We start from the raw sequence: 18795 nt of genomic DNA, 5'->3' as shown, positions 1-18795 counted from the left end.
GCTGGGAAAGGGGGGGGGAGCGCAGTCGGGGTGACGGCAGGGAGACAGGGAAAGCTTGGCGAGTGAGAAAGGCCTGTGTGACTGGAGCTTAGAAGGGAGGTGGGATGTCTCTACAGGAGGCCAGGAAGCAAGGGGCCCGGCTGGCACTGGCACAGCGAGGACCTTCTGCAGGCTTTGGAGGCCGCATTAAGGAATTTGGTCTTCAGCTAAAGAGCAAGGGGTTCGCAGCAGAGCAGGTCTGCTGGCTGGCAGCGGGCGGAAAGCTGCCGGCTCCCGGCGGGGAGCGCGCAGGGCAAGGCTCCGGGAGCCAGGCCTCCCTGGACGTCCAAGGGGAGTGGGTGTGTCACTAGGGCTGGGAGTGTCACTAGGTTCTGGGACTACAGTTTCTCCAGATTTAGATCAGACGTGCTCTTCCAGGGGAGGAAACTAAAAAGGGCTGTGAGGAGCCAGGGCCACCGACAGTGACGAGGCCCCGCAGTGGCACCCTTCCTGCCCATCTCTCCGCGAGCCCGCACCACGAGCCTGCGGGGGGCAGGCGGGAGTGAGCTCCAAGTTCAAGGCAGGGAAACTGGAGCCTGGGAGGGGCGGTGACTTGCCAGAGGACCTCGAGTGGCGTGCAGGGAGAGGCAGGCTGGCGCCAGGCATCCCGAGTCCAGCCGTGGGCCCTCTGCGTGGGGCCTGGCCTCAGTCTGCGCCGCCTCCGTCCTGCGCGTCCTGCGCGTCCTGCGCGAGGAGATCCACGCTGCTCGGATCCACGGCCTCCTCCTCGGGCGCCAGCTGCTCGGAGCCCTCTCCCGGGTTCCCGTCGGCCGCCCCGGCCGTAGCCTCCATCTTCTCCTTCAGGTTCCGCTTGAAGAAGCCAACCTGTGGGAAGGTAAGACATGGGTGAGCGGCCGGCGGCGCGGACCAGCAGCGGAGTGTCCGCGGAGGAGCCAGGAGACCGCGGTTCGATTCCCGGGCAGGGCACAGGCCCGGGCTACAGGATCGATCCCCAGTCGGGGGCGTGCAGGAGGCAGCCGATCAATGACTCCCTCATCATTGATGTTTCTCTCTCTCTCCCTCTCCCTTCCTCTCTCTGAAATCTATAAAGATATATTAAAAAAAAAAAAAAAAAAAAAAGAGTGAACAGAAAGTCCATGGAGTACATCTGGCCCCAGCAAAACATGAAAGCACTGTTAATGTTAACAATTCATATGTGCTGCACACACGTGGCATCCACTATGAGGATGGGCCAGTGTCTGCCACATCTTGTTCTTGGCACTGTGTTAAAAAGCTGTACATTTACTGGTTCATTCTTTAGGCTCAGGAAAACATCAGGTACCAATACTTTAGGGGGGTGACTTGACAATATCTAGTAATACTAACAATAAGAGCCCATACTTATATGGTGCTTAGTGCATGCCATGCCGTCTCTGTTGAAAGCTCAAAAGATATATATTATTTGGTTCAGCAATTCCATGTCTAGGAATTAATTTTAAAGAATAATTTGGACAAGTGTGTGAAGATGTGGGTAACAAGAGCCTTTTTTTGTCACACTATTTGAAATAGATGTAAATTATAAATAATCTAAATGTTCATCAGTAGAGAACATGTTAAACAAAAGGTGGGGCATCTGGGTGGCAAAAAACCACCCAGGTTTCAGAGCAAGAAGTAGACCTGATTGTGCTCAGGTGGGAAGACATCAGGGTATAATACCCGGGGGGGAATACAAGTTCCCAAGCAGTAATATAGTCTAATCCCATTTACATTTTCTACATATATACACATACACTGACTTCTCTCTCATGCTCACACACACACACACACGCATGTTAACAGCAAAACCACAATGTAGAGGAACAGAGACAAAAAAGCTGTTAACGACAACCCTCCGGGGGTGTACTAGAAAGAAACTGTGGTTTTTTATGTTCTCCTTTCTGGAATATTTGCATATTTTACATGGAATACCTGCTCCCCAGCACTCTTCATCTGGCTAATTTCCACTCGTCCTTCAAATCCCAACTCAAATGCCACCTCCCTTGGGAGACCTTCCCAGACGCCCAGGCCTAAGCGAGGCTCCTGTGTCACAGGCTCCAGAGGCGGCGGCCCCGTAGAGCAGCCTTCATCATGCGCGTTCCTGTCTGTCTCTCCCATTAGACCGTGAGCCGCACAGGGCAGGGCCGTGTTTGTGGCATGCGCCTCTGCATCCCAGCGCCCGGCCCTGCGGGCGAGCCCTTCTACCTCTCCCTGGCACCCAGTCCCAGCCCCGCCAGTGCTCGGTGGCGTGATGGGGAAAGTCTCCCCTGCTCTCTGGGCCTCAGTAGCCTTATCTGTAGAAGGGAGTAGGCCGAGGCCCTCCTAAGCTTTGATGCTCCCCGGTCTCTCCTGCCATTCCCCTTTCCCCAGCCTGCCTGTCTCAGCCATGCCCATTCCTTCCAGAAGCTCCGACCTTGTAGAGCGCCAGGAAAATCAGCAGCAGCAACAACAGCCCCCCGATGCCACTCAGCACGTAGAGGTAGAGCATATTCTTCTCATATATAATGTCAACCTTCATGATGACCTGGGAGAGGACGAGAGGAGGGAAGTGCAGGGAAGAAGCCCCACCCCCCTAAAATGTCTTGCAAATATAGCTTCCATTTCTAGGTCTTCACGTTTCCAGTCTGGACTGTGTCACGATACCAGGCTCTGGTCCAGGGCCCCTCTCTCCAGTATACCTCCCACTGCAGCCCCCAGAGCGAACTGGCAACCTGCACCACAGCTACCTTCAGTGGCTTCCCTGAGTCCCAGGAGAGCATGCCAGGGTCTCAGCTCCGCCTGCAAAGCCTTCCCTGGTTCCTGCTTACCTTTTTAGCTGTAACTTCCCTCCTCCTGCCCTGAGCCTCTGCTCCTGAACCCGCCTCACCCAGTCTCTCCACTCTGGGCCCTGCCCTTGCTGCTCTCTCCGTCTGTGGAGTGGGGACCCGTCTGCTGAGCTGCCATCAGATCCACCTTTACCTGACGCATCTCAGACAGGTGACCATGTGCTCCGCTTGCCCACCATAGTGGTGCAAGCTCGTGGCTTCCATGGAAGCCTTTGCCAAGGCTGGAGGCTCTGTCTGAGGGCAGTTTTACTGTGCTAAGCTCAAACCTCCCCTCGTGGCTGCCCACTCCTAGCTCTGGCTCTCCCAGCTCTGCCCTGGTTCCTCAGCTCTCACTGCTGACCTCTGTTCCCGGGTCTCCTGAGGAGGTAAAGAGCTACCTGGGCCAGGGAGGCATTGATGCCGTAGAGGTGGAAGTGCCTGGTGCTGTTGAAGGAGATGGAAACGGAGCTGCAGAGGCTGATGATGGAGGAGGCCTGTGGGAGGGGGGAAGGCATCAGGGCTGGAGCACTCGGCCCAAGTACCCACTGACTCCTGCCCCCCCTCTGCCTAAGGGGGGGAGAAGCAGAGGAGAATGGGTCCTAGCGGGACATCGCGGCTACAAAGTTCTGCATCCCATGTGCCACTCCCCACTGCTGGGAGGGAAGTTTTCTTAGAAAGAACCTGTAACAACTGTCCACAGACCCATGAAAGCAGCCCTGCAAATTTCAAACACATCATGGTTCTCTTTCATCTGCAACTGTGTAAACATCAGGGATTTTTCATCAAGAGAAAACAGGAAATGCAGGAAGAGCACAGGGTGGGGAACCCAACCCGACCCCCACCCCACAAGGCCCCCACCCCACAGGGCCCCACAAGCACTTCGTGCCTGTTGCCAGCAGGCGCTACCTTGATCTCCCCCACCAGCTCCACGGTCCCGAGCACTTGGATGAGGACCTCCTCCTGGAAGCCCACTGGGCAGCAGAACTGGGCTCCAGGCAAACAAGCCTGCTAGGAATGAGGGAGAGCAGGGGGCTGGAGAGGCCTGTCTTTCTTCCTGCGCTCGGCCCAGCCCCCCTCTTAGCTCACATAGCCATACCTCCCCCATATTGGGTGGCCTTTGCAGATTCTCATCACAAGAGGTGACAGGACACTCCTAGGAATGATGAGGCAAGACCTTCAGTTAGTCCAGAGCTGAGAGGACACTAGCCCCCTAAGGCCAGAACCTGGCATTCCCCTCCACCCCAAGCACGGCCTTGGCCCTCCAGCTCTCTCCTACTGGCCCTTGGCAGACTCAGACGTCGCTGAGTGTGACAGGATTCATCCGTCTCACTCCCTTCCCAAGCATCTGTCCCCTTTTATGAGCTCACCCCCACACACCTGGGCATCCTTTCCTCCTGTGGGCAGCATCACCATCTGCACATTCCACTTGTGAGTGATGAGCCCCTCACTGTGAGGCTGCGGCACCCCAACCAAGGCCTCCAGGGCGGGCACATTGTGGTCATAGACAGACGGCTGAATCTTCACCTGGTGCAGAGGACAGAGGGCTGCTGAGCCCTGAATGCCAGCCACTCTAACTGCACCCCCGGAGCCAGTGCTCACTGGCTGAGGCCCAAGGGCCCACTCGTTAGGCTGTGGGCAGTAATCCACACTCCCCAGCCCTGTCCTCAATGACATGCATGGGTCACACGTGCTTCTCTGTTTTCTCCACATGGCAAACCCTCACACATCCTGCAAGATCCTGCTCAAATATGATTCTGAAAGTTTGCCTCAAGAATAAGGCGGCTTCCCACTCCTGTTTCCACAGCATTCTGTATCCCCAGTAGAACGGCCAAGTGTCAGCTCATGTGTCTGTATCTCCACCAGGCTGTGGGCTCATGAGAGCGGGAGCTGTGGTCTGTGTCACCCGCAATGCACTACTGCTTGACACAGTGACCAGCACATTACAGGCCTCCAGAAAAGTCGTTTTCTGAATGAGTAAAAGAATGAATGACATTTAACAAGGACAGATATAAGAATTATTTGCACAATGAGGGTTGGGAAAGACTCACTTTGGCAAATGCATTGCACTAATTTAAGAAACATTTCCTGAGTACCTTTTGTACAAAAGAGCTATGTATAAAAAAGTGACACAAGAGGAGCACCAGTGAAAGCCTCAGGGAGGTGAAGCAGGGAGGTGTTCTATCATCTCATTTGTGGACACTTTTTAAATGTCAGTTATATTAAGAGCATTTGAGGTCTTGCTCCCTGGCATATGTCATAAGTTTGGCTCAAAAAAACTCTTAGAAAATTTCAAAAAATAGAAAATATTAAATGTCAGTTATATTAAACTAAAAGGTCTAGTGTCAGAGGCAGCATTTGAACTTAACTGTGAAAGATAGACCAGAAATTAACAGGTGAACAGGGGGAAAGGTATCCAGAAAGAGAAAGTGCAGGGAATTAGAACCACACCAGGTAAGTGTGATGTGGCCAGAGGGCGGGGTGCCTGGGGAGAGATAGGGGATAAGTCTGGAAAGGGGACTTGGGATCAGACTGTGGGGCTCAGAAGGCCACGGGGCAAGAGGTCAGGGGACCATCAGCTAAGCACTGGGGAGTCATGGAAAGCAGCTGAGGAGGGGTGGCTCCAGGGGGCTCATCCACTGCAGGCACAGAATGGAAAGAAGTCGGGAAAGGCGGGTCAAGGCCCAAGTCGGGAGCCTGTGCCAGTATGGTCCAGTTGCAAGAAGATGACAAATTCAGTCTGAGCAGTGCTGGGGACAAAAGGGAGACGGGGGCATAGACAACAGAACATGAGGAGGCAGTGGGTCCAAGGACACTGGAAAGAGAAATTCACCCAGACTTGGAAGTTTTGCTTGAGGAAAAACTGGGGTTTTTAAAGGATTCTAAGAAAACCAGAGAAGATGCTGGTATAGGAAAAGAGAATAAATTTAGAACATGTTGAGACCAAAGTTTCAAGAAGAGCAATTGCAGTCCTAGTTATATATCCAAGAGAAATAAAACATATGCCCACACAAAATCTTGTACAGGAAAGTTTAAGCAGCATTATCCAGAATAGCCAAAAAGTGGAAACAACTCAAATGTCAATGATTTGACGAATGTGTACATCAAACATGGCCTGTCTTACAATGGAATCTTATCTGGCAATAAAAATGAACGAAATATTGACACACGCTACAGCATGGATGGACCCTGAAAATACTATGCTAAGTGAAAGAAGCCAGTCACAAAAGACCACATGCTGTACAATTTCAGTTACAGGTATGTCCAGAATAGGTGAATCCCTATGGAGAGACAAAAGTAGTGGTTGCCAGGAGCAGGGGAGGAAGATGAAGGAGCAACTGCAAATGGATACAGGATTTCTTTTCTGGAGTGTGAAAATGTTCTACAAGCAGATTATGGCGATGGTAGCACAACTTTGTGAACACACTAAAAATACCATGGAACTGTATACTTTAAGTGAGGGGAGGAGGGAGCTCAAGGGGTCTGAGCTGGTTCTGGGCTGAGTGAGGCAAGAATGTAGACACTTCAGAGTAGCTGGGGCATCTCAGGGCTGCAGCACAACACCCACCTCGCCCCTCTAACCACCTTCACTTCCCCAGGCACTGTGCCAGGACTCTACAGGGAGAAAGTAACCACTGAACCTCACGCCACCTGTGAGGTTCTTATTCCAAACTCCATTGTGATGGGGAACTGAGCACAGACAGACAAGTCCCTGGCCCAAGCCACACAGTGTGCAAATGGCAGAGTTGGGTTTGGATCCATGCCTGCCTGGTAATAGGAGTGCCCTGCTCAAGCTCCTGCGGGAACCTTGAGCCAGCCCAGTGACCAGCGCTAGGAGCCAACTCAACTGGCTGTTCCAAACATTCTACTTCAGCACAAAGGGGCATCTGACCTTCCCAAAGGCCACTCTCCAGGGGAGATGGCTCCAGCCTCTGTTCTGAAGGGGCCTAAACAGCTTCAGGTCCCCTCCGGCTGGGCTCCTTTCCCAGGCTGCCCTGGCTCCAGTGCGGCCTCAGGTGAGACAGTTCATCTTTGGGCCTCAGTTTTCTCCACAGTAAAATGAAAAGGCTCTTGACTGGCTAGTGCCTCCTCCTCTCTGAAGTTACCTTTAAGAAAGCCTTAGACTCCCAGAGCTTTGGACTCAGGGGCTGCCTCCTTCTGAGCTCCCTTAATGAGGATTGCTCCTACAGCACTGAGCATACTGTGTGAGAAATCACAGCTCCTTAACTTAGAGGTTAAACACAGGCATCTTCATTTTCAAAGAAGTGCTTGAATCTGACCTTCCTCTTATTAGCTGCATGACCTGGCATGTTACTCCTCCCGGCTGTGCCACAGACTTCTCATCTGTAAAATGGGAATGACAATGCCTCTCACAGCTCATAGGTGCTTACAGGTAAGAATCACCCGGGTTTCTGTTACATAAGCACCGGGCACAGAACCTGGGTTTGGCGAGTGGACAGGGAGCCTGTTTTATCTGCTGCCGCCTAGAGCCTAGCAAAGTACCTAAACTAGAACAGTGGCTCATTGGGTGTTTGAATGAAAATCCAGGATCTCTCTCTGAGCCTTTCCAGCTCTCAAGTTCTGTGATTCTAAAAATAATCCCTTGGGCAGTGGGAAGGAGCTAGTGAGTGTGCTGCCACTGGGAGCACCGTGGTGCAAGCTTTGAGATGCACAGAAAGGACTGCGGGACTAGTGGAGGGCTGGCCCCACTCAGGATGGATGAGATTGTCTAATTGGTCTCTGCATCCTTGGTCCCAAGAAGGGGCTGAGTAGATGGGTGACCTTTAGGGACCTTCTTGCACTGAGGTTCATACCTGGTAGATGTGCTTGACATGGTGGATCTTGGCTCCCTTGGGGGTGAAACTTATGTAGAGTGTGGAGCTTTCCTTGCTGTGGAGAGAGAGAAGAGCAGAGGTAGAAGGTGGAGAAGACAGCAACCCAGAGGCAACCCAGGGGCCTGGCACAGGGTGCCTTTGAGTTGCCAGCACTGCTAGGGACCTCGCTGGCACGATCTCATGTCATCCTCACAACACCCTGCTGTCTCCCTTTGGAAACTAAGGCTCGTGGGAGGGGTCAGCCTCTTGCTCAAAGTCCTACAGTGAAGGGCCAGGTCTGGAAAGGGGGGGTGCTTTGGAGCCATGTTCTTCCCACCACTCACCACCTCACTAGGGTCTGTACTGTACTGGGTGCCACTGCTCAGCTCCTAGGTAACTGCACCAGCCCCTGGCTCCCTCTCCCGCCCCATCTTTCCCTTCACCTTCCTAAATCACTCTTTGATCCTGCCGCTCACCTACACAGAATCCATCCAAAGCTCCCAGCTGCCTACAAGGCCAGGTCCAAAGCCAGACCCTGGTCTGCGTGCCTGCCGCCCCCGCACAGGCCTCCCTGCTCCCGGGTCTCCCAGGGCTGCCTGCCTGCTCGCTGCCTCCCCGCCTTCGCCTAGGCTGTGCTCTCTGATGAGAAGATCCTCCCTCCTCTCTCCTCCCTGGCTTTCCCTCACCCTCAGACCCCAGTTCAGGCCCCAACCACTCCATGTGGCCTTCCATCTCTCCTCCAACCCCATCACCTTTCCCGGCTCTCATTTCATATCACACTTCTGACAAAATCATCGTGTTTGGAATTTGTGCTCAGAAGCCCCAGAGACCCTGGCTCAGACACTGGCCCCGAGCTATCTCCCTGAGCCAGCTGAAAAAGCCGCTGATTTGTCTGGCTTAATCTCCTTTTCTGCAAATGAAACAATCCAACTAGTGATGGCCATGGGCCCTTCCTTCCCCAATATTTGAAGCTAGCTGATTCTGCGTGTCCACGAGTTCGGTCTCTCCCATCTGACTAGAGCTCCAGGCGGGGGGGGGGGGGGGGGGGTCGTTGGGGAATCTGTTCTCCCCGCTGCCAGCAGTGCTGCCCAGGGAGGAGGGGCGCCCAGCAAGCGGAAAGCAGTGGAGGGCTTGGCTGGGGCCCTGGGCTCAGGCTGAAGTTCGGATTCGGGCCTCAGTGCTTTGGAGCTGTGACTCCGGGCAAGTTCCACCTTCTCTGAGCCTCAGTTTGATCCTTAGTAAAGGCAGAGGCACCGCTGCCTGCCCAGGTCTGGAAGCCCCAGGGAAGCGGGGGGCTGTGCAGGGCCGGCAGTAAACGCTGATGGGCCTAGAGCTCTAAAAGGCCTTGGCTCTTTTGAGTGTTGAAGATGCTGGGGTTGGAGCTGGAGTCAGTTCTAATCACCCTGGTGGGGGGGAGCCTGGGGGCTTTGGAACAGGGAGGGGCTTTGAGGGGCAGCTCGGGCAAGGTCTGGGCCCTGGGTGGGGAGGACAAGGTGGGAGGAGGGGTTAGATGGCCCCTCCAGACTCACGCTTCGGTGAGGATGTTGATGGGATGCATGACTGGAATGCTGGTGGTGGCTGAGTTGTCCCTCAGGAGGCCCGAGTCCTCATTGTCACTGCATTGGGGCGAGGGAAAGGGCAGTGTTAAGAGAAGGGCCTGGGCGGCCTGAGGCCAGGGCCGCCTGAGACGGGGCAGGGGTGCTGGTGGGCGCCTGCCTGGGGCCTGCTCACCAGCTCACATTGGCGCTCAGCTTGACAAAGTCCTCCCAGGAGCTGTTGGGCAGCGTGTGGAACATCACCTGGATCACGTTCTGGCGCGGGGGGAGAGGCGGGTGAAGGCAGAAGGGCCGACGGGGGGGGGGGGGGGGGGGCAGCCTCGGCCCCTCACAGCTCCCATACCCAACCGCCACGACAGAGGCCCGACAGGGGCCACTTACGGAGAGCTCACTGCCCCTAGCACGGGGCTCGGGTTCGACCCCATCATCTGGGGCTAAGTTGTGTGTGTGTGTGTGTGTGAGTGTGCCTGGTGTCACAGAATGAATCATCCCGCTCACGATGCAAATCACGTCTGCACACATCACCTTTGGGGCGCGGGTGACATAAGCCCTTCCCTGCCAATCCCCCGCACCCTTCCCCAGACCAGGAGCTCGTCCCCTCCTGAGCGCACAGCCTGTCTGCTGGGTCCCTGGGGCCGGGAGCTACTCACCGAGCTGCCTGCTTTAAAGATGGGAGAGCTCACGTTGCAGGAGAGGCTCCTGGTCAGAAGCCCGGGCTCCTTAGGAAGCTCCTCGCAGCTCACAGGTATCTGGCTGTGGGGCTGGGGGCGAGAAGAGAGAGAGAATGAGCTTTTTAGTGGGCAGGGCTAAGGGCTCCCCAGAAGCCACCAACCCTCAGCTAGAGGGTTCACCTCCTCTAGCTCTGTCCCTCTCAGGGCACACTCTTAGGGGCGCGGGGCCAAAGGACGAGGGGCACAGCCAGAGGGTTAGTACTGAGACGTTCACTACAACTCTCTTTATAATAGCAGACAACTGGAAGTGATCGAGCAGTTCAAAGAGGTAGGAATGGGCCAGCAAACTGTGATACAGTTACAGGAGGGGATATCATGAGATCGTTAAAAGGCTGCTACATCGACATATTCAGCAACCATTCATCTTCATCACACTCTGCGAGGGACAGGTTTCAGCCCCAGACAGGGAAGGGAATTCATCCAGGAAACAGAGATTCAGGGAAGTTGAATGACTTGCCCAAGGTCTCAAGCTGGCAGGGATCTGGTAAGAACTTGAGCACAGGCCCGTTGGACTCCAGATCTCAAGTTCTTTATTGAGATCGTAAGGGAGCATTTAATGTTGCTGTATAAGAATAATTCTAGTATCCAGACAGTTGGGTGGATAAGAATTCTGGTCTATCCATACAACGGAATATTGCTTAGCCTTAAAAAGGGATGAAATTTACACATGCTATCACATGAACCTCAAAAACACTATGCTGAGTGAAATAATACAGACACAAAAGGATGAGTGTAGGATTTCACTCATGAAACATCTAGAATAGGCAAATTCATAGAGATGTAAAGTAGATTAGAGGTTACCCTGGGAAGAAGGTGGGGCAGGAAGTTATTGCTTAAGGGTATAGAACTTCTGTTTCTGATGAGGAAAGAGCTCTGTAAATAGATAGTGGTGATGGTTACACAACATCGTGAATGTGCTCAATGTCACTGAACTGTATGGCGAAAACGGTGACATTTATATTATATATATTTTTCCACGATAAAAACATTTTTTAAAAACCATGGAGAGCCCGGCTGGGCGTGGCTTAATGGTTGAGCATCAACCTAAGATCCAGGAGATCGCTGTTCGATTCCCGGTCAGGGCACAGGCCCGGGTTGCGGGCTCGATCCCCAGTTGGGGGCATGCGGGAGGCAGCCGATCAATGACTCTCTCATCACTGATGTTTCTGTCTGTCTCTCTCTCTCCCCCTCTCCTTTCCTCTCTCTGAAATCAATAAAGACATATTTTTTAAAGGTGGAGAAAAAAATAACCATATGGAGAGCAAAATGTCAATTTAATTAAAACAAATATAGAATAACTAAATATATGATGTAATTTGTATGTGTAAAAAGAAAGACAAACACCAAAATATTAAAAGTAGTAATCGCTGAGTTGTAGAAGTATGGGTGGTTATCTTCTTTAAATGTCTCTGTCATTTCCAAGTTTCTGTGGGGATCACATATTACTTTTGTAAGAATAATCTTAAAAATACAAGTTATATTTCTTTTTTTAAGTATATCTTTATTGATTTCAGAGAGAGGAAAGGAGGGCGAGAGAGAGAGAGAGAAACATCAATGATGAGAGAGTCATTGATCGGCTGCCTAGCCCGCAACCCGGGCATGTGCCCTGACCAGGAATCGAACCCCGATCTCCTGGATCCTAGGTTGATGCTCAACCGCTGAGCCACACCCGGCCGGGCACAAGTTGTGTTTCTAACAACCCAGCCTCGAGGACACCTTGGCCACCTTTTGGAGGGAAGTAGCTGGATCTCACTAAACCTGCGCACATCTTGGTCAGCAGGTTCAAGAGCCTCTGTCACACTCCCTTTCGTGGGACCCTGTTACTAACCCTGCAGGGCTCCCCAGCCTCATTTTTTGGTTGTGGAATCCAAGACTCACAGAGGGTGAACCTTGTATCTCGGGTCATATAACTTGAGGGTGGCCATCAGTCTGCGAACCCAGATGTGGCCCGAAGAGCTCTGTGTGCTAGCTGCTGCGCATGCCTTTGGGCTGTCCTGGCTGCCCGAGGCTCCAGAGGGGAGCGGAGGCTGCAGGGACAAGCAGGGAATGTGGGCAGGCCCTGCCTTTTCACTCACCTTGAGCATCTCCGCTTTGCGGAAGGAGAGTCCCCAGGGGAAACTCAGGCTGAGCTGGACCCAGTAAGCGTCTTCTCCTGAGTTATTCAGGGTCAGCTCCACGGAGAGGCTGGCAGAAGAGGTCAGACGCAGGACTCTGGACCTAGGGAGGGACAAGTTATAGGGGCCAAGGTGAAGGAAGCAGGGTCAGAGGTGAGGGCTTTCAGAACTAAGGAATCTGGTAGTCCAGAAAAAAATAAACACACCAAAATAAGCTCCTATGCATAGGCTTAAACTCTGCGATCTCATTTAATCCTGACAGGAGTGCTGCAGGGCCTTGCATTTCTCAGAGAAGGAAACTAGGGTCCAGATAACACATCTAGTGAGTGCAGATGGGGGTCTTCTGAGTGGAACAGGAGGAGGGGGGAGCCTTACAGACCTTGCAGGGGAGAAGGACAGCCCCAGGTTTGCCTCACATTTCTTGTCCTCACCACAGTTCTTCTCAAAAGGGATCTGAAAGGCCAAGAAGAAAGGACCAGGAGGCTCAGGGCCCCAAACCCAGGAGGGCCTGCCCCTGGCATCTCTGTCAGCCACTCTTCCACTCTTACCTCCTTGGTCTCTGAGTGTGGCAAGGGTCTCAGGATGGGCAGCATGTCCTTGCCCTGCTGAGCACGGAGGGGTGGGAGGGCCGGGAGACAGGAGAGGTTAGTTGAGGCAGCAGAACGCATGGAGGAGGCATAGAGTAGCTCAGGGCTTGGGGCTCAGCTGGGCTAGCTGTGGTCTGTCCCTCCCAGGAGCCAACACGCTCCCAGGGCAGGTCCCACCCTCCCGATTCAGCCCAAGGCCATCTGTGCAGACCTCCTCTGGTGGAAGCTCCTTGGGGGAGGCTGAGGATCGGGGTGTCCATTTCCTCTCCTGGACAGGAGACTGGACCCTGACAAAGCAGCTCCCACAGCTCCTCCTGGCCCAGCTCCCCTGGCAGGAATGTCTGCTGCACAGCCTCTGGGCTCACCTGCCTGTGACCTCCTACTGGGCTTCTCCTCTGTGATCCTATTTCCCCCCTAGAACAGCTCTCTAGATCAAGGCCAGTTTTTGCAAAATGTCCAGAGCATCTGCTCTGGGCCAGGCCCCCGTGCTGGGGACTAGATGTACAACAAGAACAAAATGAACACACTGCCTGCCCTCCCAATCTGGTGGGAGAAACGTCCTGGCATCTTCAGGGTTATGATGGGACCGGCTACCTTTAGGTCATGTAGATAGAAATCCCACCCCACGCTTGGGGACTGGGGAGAGGGATGGCCTCCCAACTGAAATCTAAAGAATGAGCCGAGTGAAGAAAATGGAGAGGGAGGAGGGAAGACAGTCTACACAAAGGCTCAAGGCAAGAAACTGTGCCTGTGCAGAAGCAAAAGAGGCTCAGGCTGGCAGGAGCGCGTGTGTCACAGGGGCAGGAGAGAGAAGCGGGGTCCAGGCTCCCCTGGGCCTTGCTGGAACTTTATCCTGAACACAATGAGGTCACAGAACTATTTTTGTGTTATCAGCTGTATGTTCTAGAGAGATGCCAGCCTCCTCTGCTTCCAGGCCAACTGTCAAGCAGCCTCTGCACTCTTCCTTGAGGGGCAGGGGTCCTGGCAGCCTCTGCTGACCTCAGCATTCATACAGATTCCCACCACCCACTGGACCACAGCCAGCCCCCAAGACAGAGGCATTCAGGGCCTCTGCCTTGCTGTTGTCCTTCTGCCAGAAGCCAAGCCCACCTCCCATTTGCCTTTAACTTACTACCATACCCTTCCTCAAGCTGTTCCCTTTGACTCTCTTCTCTCCACCCACACAAAGTTTACTCATTCTGCAAGATCCAGAGACAATGGCACCTCCTCTGAAAGTCTTTTTTGACAACTGTGACCTCAGGTCTCTTTTCTACCCTGAGTTCCTATATCACACAGTCTGACTTTTTAAAAATTAGTGTTGATAATAGACAGGCAGTTGTCCCTATGTATCTTCCCTCACCAGCTAACTTTAAAGTAGAGCCTCTAGCCTGGCCGGCATGGCTCAGTGGTTGAGCACTGACCTAGGATCCAGGAGATTGAGGTTTGATTCCTGGTCAGGACACATGCCCAGGTTGGGGGCTTGATCCCCAGTAGGAGGCGTGCAGGAGGCAGCGGATCAATGACTCTCTCATTACTGATGTTTCTCTCCCTCTCTCCCTCTTCCTTCCTCTCTCTGAAATCAATAAAGATATATTTTTTAAAAAGGTAGAGCCTCCGTATTTTAAACCTGGTCACATGACCACGTGTGTTTCTCGCTGTTGTAATTAGGTGTGAGCATGTGACCATGTTCTAACTAATGAGAGGTGCGCCCTGAAGAGTCCTTCCCCTGGAGAGGCCCCAGAGCCTCCCCCTGACTCCCCTCCTTCCCAATCATATTTCCCAAATTTCTCTTATATACAAACTCCCACAAATTCCCTTCCTGCTTAAGGAAGCTATTCGGTTTCCGTTGCTTTAAACCAAAGGCTCCTCTGTAATACAGTGCTACTAAATTGAATTTCTACTCTCCCCTCTTTCCGATCAACTCCCCTAGCTGACCCCTCCTTACCGCCCTGTCTCTCAGTGTCCCTTCTTCCTCCCAGAGAGAGTAGTTCAGGGAGACATTGATAGGAGAGATGAGGTCCTGAATGCACACCTGCGGGTGACAGGAATACATCTTACATCAAGAGTTTAACCTTCACCACACTTCCAGTGCGTCCACAAGAACAAAGACAACCAATCACATTTACTGAGCATTCGAGCTCCTCCTCAGCATGGGTGTCATTCCTCAGCCTTGGTTCCATGGCAGATGTCGCTAGCCCACCACAGCACTTTTTCCCATGCAGTCCTGACAGAAGCCCACAAATCTGTCCAACTGCTCTAGGCAGCCTTTATCAAAGTTTGCACAAGAAAAGACTATTCTAGAATATCCTAGTTCCTGGAGAACAGGGGTGGGTCTTGGTCTTTTTTTGGTGCTCCCAGTGCTCAACACTGGCACTTTGAAGGCTCTCAAGTCGTGTCCTCTGGTTTCTACCAACCCTGAAAGGTAGGCACGACCATCTCCACATTAGAGAGGGGGAAAATAGGCCTAAGAAGGAGACACAAGATTTCTAGGGGCTGAACTAGGAAGTGAACCCAAATATTTCCAACCCCCGACTCTAAACTTCAGTTTTTTCCAGCATATCACAGAGCCTCTTTGCTGACAAATTTATGTTTAAAAATTTCAAGTCTTGTAATGGGGGGGGGATTGTGAGGAGGCAAAGGGGCACTGAGCTGAGTTATGAATGAAATAAAATGGAGTTGGTAATTGTTGAAGCTGGGTGGTAGGTACTTGGGGATTTGTTCAACTATTTTTTGTACTTTTGTATGCCTGAAAATTCCCATAATAAAAAAATAAAAAATCATGCCCGGCCGGGCGCAGCTCAGCGGTTGAGCGTCAACCTAGGATCCAGGCAATCGGGGTTCGATTCCCGGTCAGGGCACATGCCCGGGTTGCAGGCTCGATCAATGACTCTCTCACCGTTGATGTTTCTCTCTCTCTCTCTCACTCTCTCTCTCACTCTCCTTTCCTCTCTCTGAAATCAATAAAGATATATTTAAAAAATAAAAATAATAAAAATAAATAAATAAAAATAAAAAACCAACTTCAAGATCTTATACACCAATCACATACCGAGTCTTCTATGAAATATTCAAGAGACCAGAATAATTTAAAGTCAAATCTATTTTACACAGGGCCGTGATGGGCAAACTGAATTTGGCTGTTTTAGCAATTGTTTAAGTCAATATTAAAAATCACTTTTCTGGGATGGATGTGAATAACAAATGATTGGCAAATAATGACATACTCAATATTCTTTAGCCCTTACAACTAATTATGAAAGCTGGGCAGCGGCATTAATACACGAGATAGGAAAAGCCTAGGAGAACCATGATAAATGCTGTACAATCAGAATCATGTGAAAAATGCCTGTGTCTGTAGATTAAGGACTAGAAGAAAATACGCTGAAGGTATTCTTACTACTGTTGTACAATAGAGGACATGGTGGCCTAGAGACATCAGAGCGACTGTGACAGCCTGGCGCCCAGCGCTGCCCCTCGGCCGGGCGGGCCGGCTCCTTACCGGGAAGTGGAACCAGAAGGGAGCGCAGGACTTGACTAAGGTAACAGCCGCCGTCCCGCTCAGCTCCCGCCTCCCTCCTGGGAACAGTCCCCGGCTTCGCGGCCGATGGCCGTCCAGCTGCAGAGTGTAACTGAGGTTGGTAACCAGGGATCCTGAGCAGGGGAAAAGGCAGGGGCTGAGTGGTGGCGGGTCCTGGGCCCGTAAGCCTGGACTGGGGCGGGGTGGGGGGTGGGGGGGGTGGCAGGTGCTCTGGGGAGCAGGAAGATGCCACTGACCTTGGAACTGGGGGGTGAGAGGCTTGACCTGGAAACACACGGTGATGTTGACGCCTTCCTTCCTCTTGTCGCTGGCTGAATGGGAGCACTCGACTTCATGTACCGGGATCTCGGCCGGGTGGAAGGTTATCAGGGTGAGGACGTCCACCACGGGCCGCGAGCTGCGGGACAGAACAGCCGGCTCTCTCCCTTGGCCTCAAGGCGATGCCCAGGCAGCCCTAGAGCTCCATCCCCCAGGGCCCAGCGGGACCCCCCCAAAAGCATCAGTGTCTCCTCGCAATGATGATAATAATAATGACGACTCAGTAGGGCGCCTGGTTCAGTCTAGCAGCCTGCTGGCCCATTTTCCATAAGGAAGAGTGAGCTTTTAAAAAGAGAAATCAGCCCGGGCAGTGTGGCTCAGCGGTTGAGCAACCACCCATGACCCAGGCGGTCACGGTTCAGCTCCCGGTCAGGGCACAGGCCCGAGTCATGGGCGCGATCTCCAGTGGGGCGAGCGGGAGGCAGCCAATGAATGCCTCTCTCATCACTGATATTTCTCTCTCTCTCGGAAATCAATAAAAAACATATTTTTTTTAAAAAGAGAGAGAGAAATCATACTGAGCTACTTTCATGCTTATAACCCTCCACTGATGCCACGTGATACTCCCAATAAAATCCAAACTTTTCACTCTCCACCCCACACTGCCCTCCTCTCCAGTCTGATCTCCTAACACACTCTCCCTTGGCTGACCGTGTCCCAGCCACGCCAAACTTTTGCTGGCCTCACCGCCTTGGCACATCCTGGGCTTCCTACCTGGAAAGCTCTGACCCCAGACTTCTGCAAACCTCCCTCTTTCTCATCTTTCAAGTCCCAGCTCAAATCTCACCTCTCAAATCTCAAGGCGATGCCCAGTCAGCCCTAGAGCTCCATCCCCCAGAGCCCAGCGGGACCCGTTTTTGGCCACTCAATCTATAGTAGGTCTCCCCTGCTATTCTCTCTCTCAGTACCCTGTTCATTTTCCTCACAGCACTTACAATTGCAATTACATCTGTATTCAGTATTTAAGACATAGTAGGTGCTCAGTAAATAGCTATTCACTCTGTGATGTTACATGACACCTCCAATAACTCTAAGATATGGGTAAGGCAGGAGATCTAATCATCATTTCAAAGATGAGGGAACTGAGGTCCTGAGAAGCTAAGTAGCTGGGGTAAGAGCATCCGAGAAGTGAGTGGCAGAGCTTCGGCTTGAGTCCAGGTCACTAGGTTCTAAAGCCTTCACATGATGTTGCTTCTCTAGGCTTCAGTGTCAGATAGGCCTGGGTCAGACCCTAGTCTGTCACCGAATAGCAGCTGTTTAACCTGGGGTAAGGCATGAAGCCTGTATAAAAAGAGAACCTATCTCACAGGGTTGGGGAGAAGACCAAATGAGCTAACGCCCGTAGCACACTCCCTGTACACAGCAACTGTTCCAAGGATGAGAGCTGAAATTACTGTTAGGTGGGATCAGGAGTCCCGTCTTACCTCAGCACGATCACCTGACCCTCAGCCCCCACAGCCACATCTGTTAGGCCGTCCCCTCCAAGGTCCTTCACCCCGTGGATGGAGCGTCCAAACCATCGGATTCCTGGGAACATCTGGGTCCCTTCTATCCGCTAAGACCAAGAAAGAAATTCATGCTAAGCTAGGAAGAGCACTGGCTGGAGGGTGGGGCGGGCCAGGTTGGGGAGTGGGGTCTGGGCTTCCAGGCTTCCAGGCTTCCAGGCCCCTGGGAACGGGTTGTAACTGGCGGGCAGGGTACCTCACCTGACTTGGCTGGGGGCTCAGCCCACCAGGCTGCCCATTGAAGATGTACACAGCACCCCGCTCCTCCAGAGGGGCTCCCACAGCCACATCCATCAGCCTATCGCCGTTGAGGTCTGCCAGGGCAGTGATGGCGGCTCCAAATCGCCCAAGGGGGTAGCCTGGATCCCCCTGCAGCTCTGAGACCGCTTCGAACCCCAGCTGGGAAGGAGCAGGGCGACAGGTCCCATCTCAATCACCCAAGCTTTCACAGAGTCAGGCCTTCCATGTGTCAAGAACATGAAAGAGATGGTGGATGTGGTCCCTCACAGAACTGGAATGATGCTATCAGACTAACCTGGGTTCAAGTCCCAGCTCCACTCTTGCTATCTGCGTGATTCTGGGGCTTTGGGAGTTCCCAACCTTGCTAAGCCGCAGTTTCCATTCATGATAAACCTCGCAGCACCTCGAGAGGTGATGGTGAAGGTTAAACAAGGGCTCACATGCAAAAGGCTTGGCACTGGGCCTGGCGCACAAGCTGCCATCTGTCTGTTGTTCTAAAGGGCTGATTCACTCCATTAGGTGGAAAGCCTTTCAAAATAACTGGGACCTGGACAGGCCTGAGAATCTGTTTCTTCC

At 52.7% G+C, this 18795-nt stretch overlaps 1 protein-coding gene across 1 annotated transcript in view; it reads right to left on the bottom strand.

The window, feature by feature from the left end:
- Window positions 1-684: 684 nt before the first annotated feature.
- Window positions 685-18795, bottom strand: part of ITGAL (integrin subunit alpha L) — a 33898-nt gene continuing 15787 nt past the window's right edge. The window contains exons 14-31 of the mRNA XM_016219182.2: window positions 18181-18378; window positions 17899-18029; window positions 16393-16553; window positions 16118-16269; window positions 14564-14650; window positions 12580-12636; window positions 12411-12484; window positions 11993-12134; window positions 9837-9947; window positions 9362-9441; window positions 9160-9246; window positions 7631-7706; window positions 4230-4343; window positions 3916-3972; window positions 3726-3827; window positions 3218-3313; window positions 2429-2539; window positions 685-864 (exon numbers count right to left, since the gene is read on the bottom strand). Of these exons, the coding sequence (XP_016074668.2) occupies window positions 685-864; window positions 2429-2539; window positions 3218-3313; window positions 3726-3827; window positions 3916-3972; window positions 4230-4343; window positions 7631-7706; window positions 9160-9246; window positions 9362-9441; window positions 9837-9947; window positions 11993-12134; window positions 12411-12484; window positions 12580-12636; window positions 14564-14650; window positions 16118-16269; window positions 16393-16553; window positions 17899-18029; window positions 18181-18378 (2016 nt within the window). The remainder of the gene's footprint in view (window positions 865-2428; window positions 2540-3217; window positions 3314-3725; window positions 3828-3915; window positions 3973-4229; window positions 4344-7630; window positions 7707-9159; window positions 9247-9361; window positions 9442-9836; window positions 9948-11992; window positions 12135-12410; window positions 12485-12579; window positions 12637-14563; window positions 14651-16117; window positions 16270-16392; window positions 16554-17898; window positions 18030-18180; window positions 18379-18795) is intronic.

Source organism: Miniopterus natalensis, chromosome 3 (assembly GCF_054644295.1).
Source record: "Miniopterus natalensis isolate mMinNat1 chromosome 3, mMinNat1.hap1, whole genome shotgun sequence".
In the NCBI taxonomy this organism is placed as follows: Eukaryota; Metazoa; Chordata; class Mammalia; order Chiroptera; family Miniopteridae; genus Miniopterus; species Miniopterus natalensis.
Note: the sequence above shows the minus strand (reverse complement) of the source record. Positions and strands in the feature narration are given on the sequence as shown.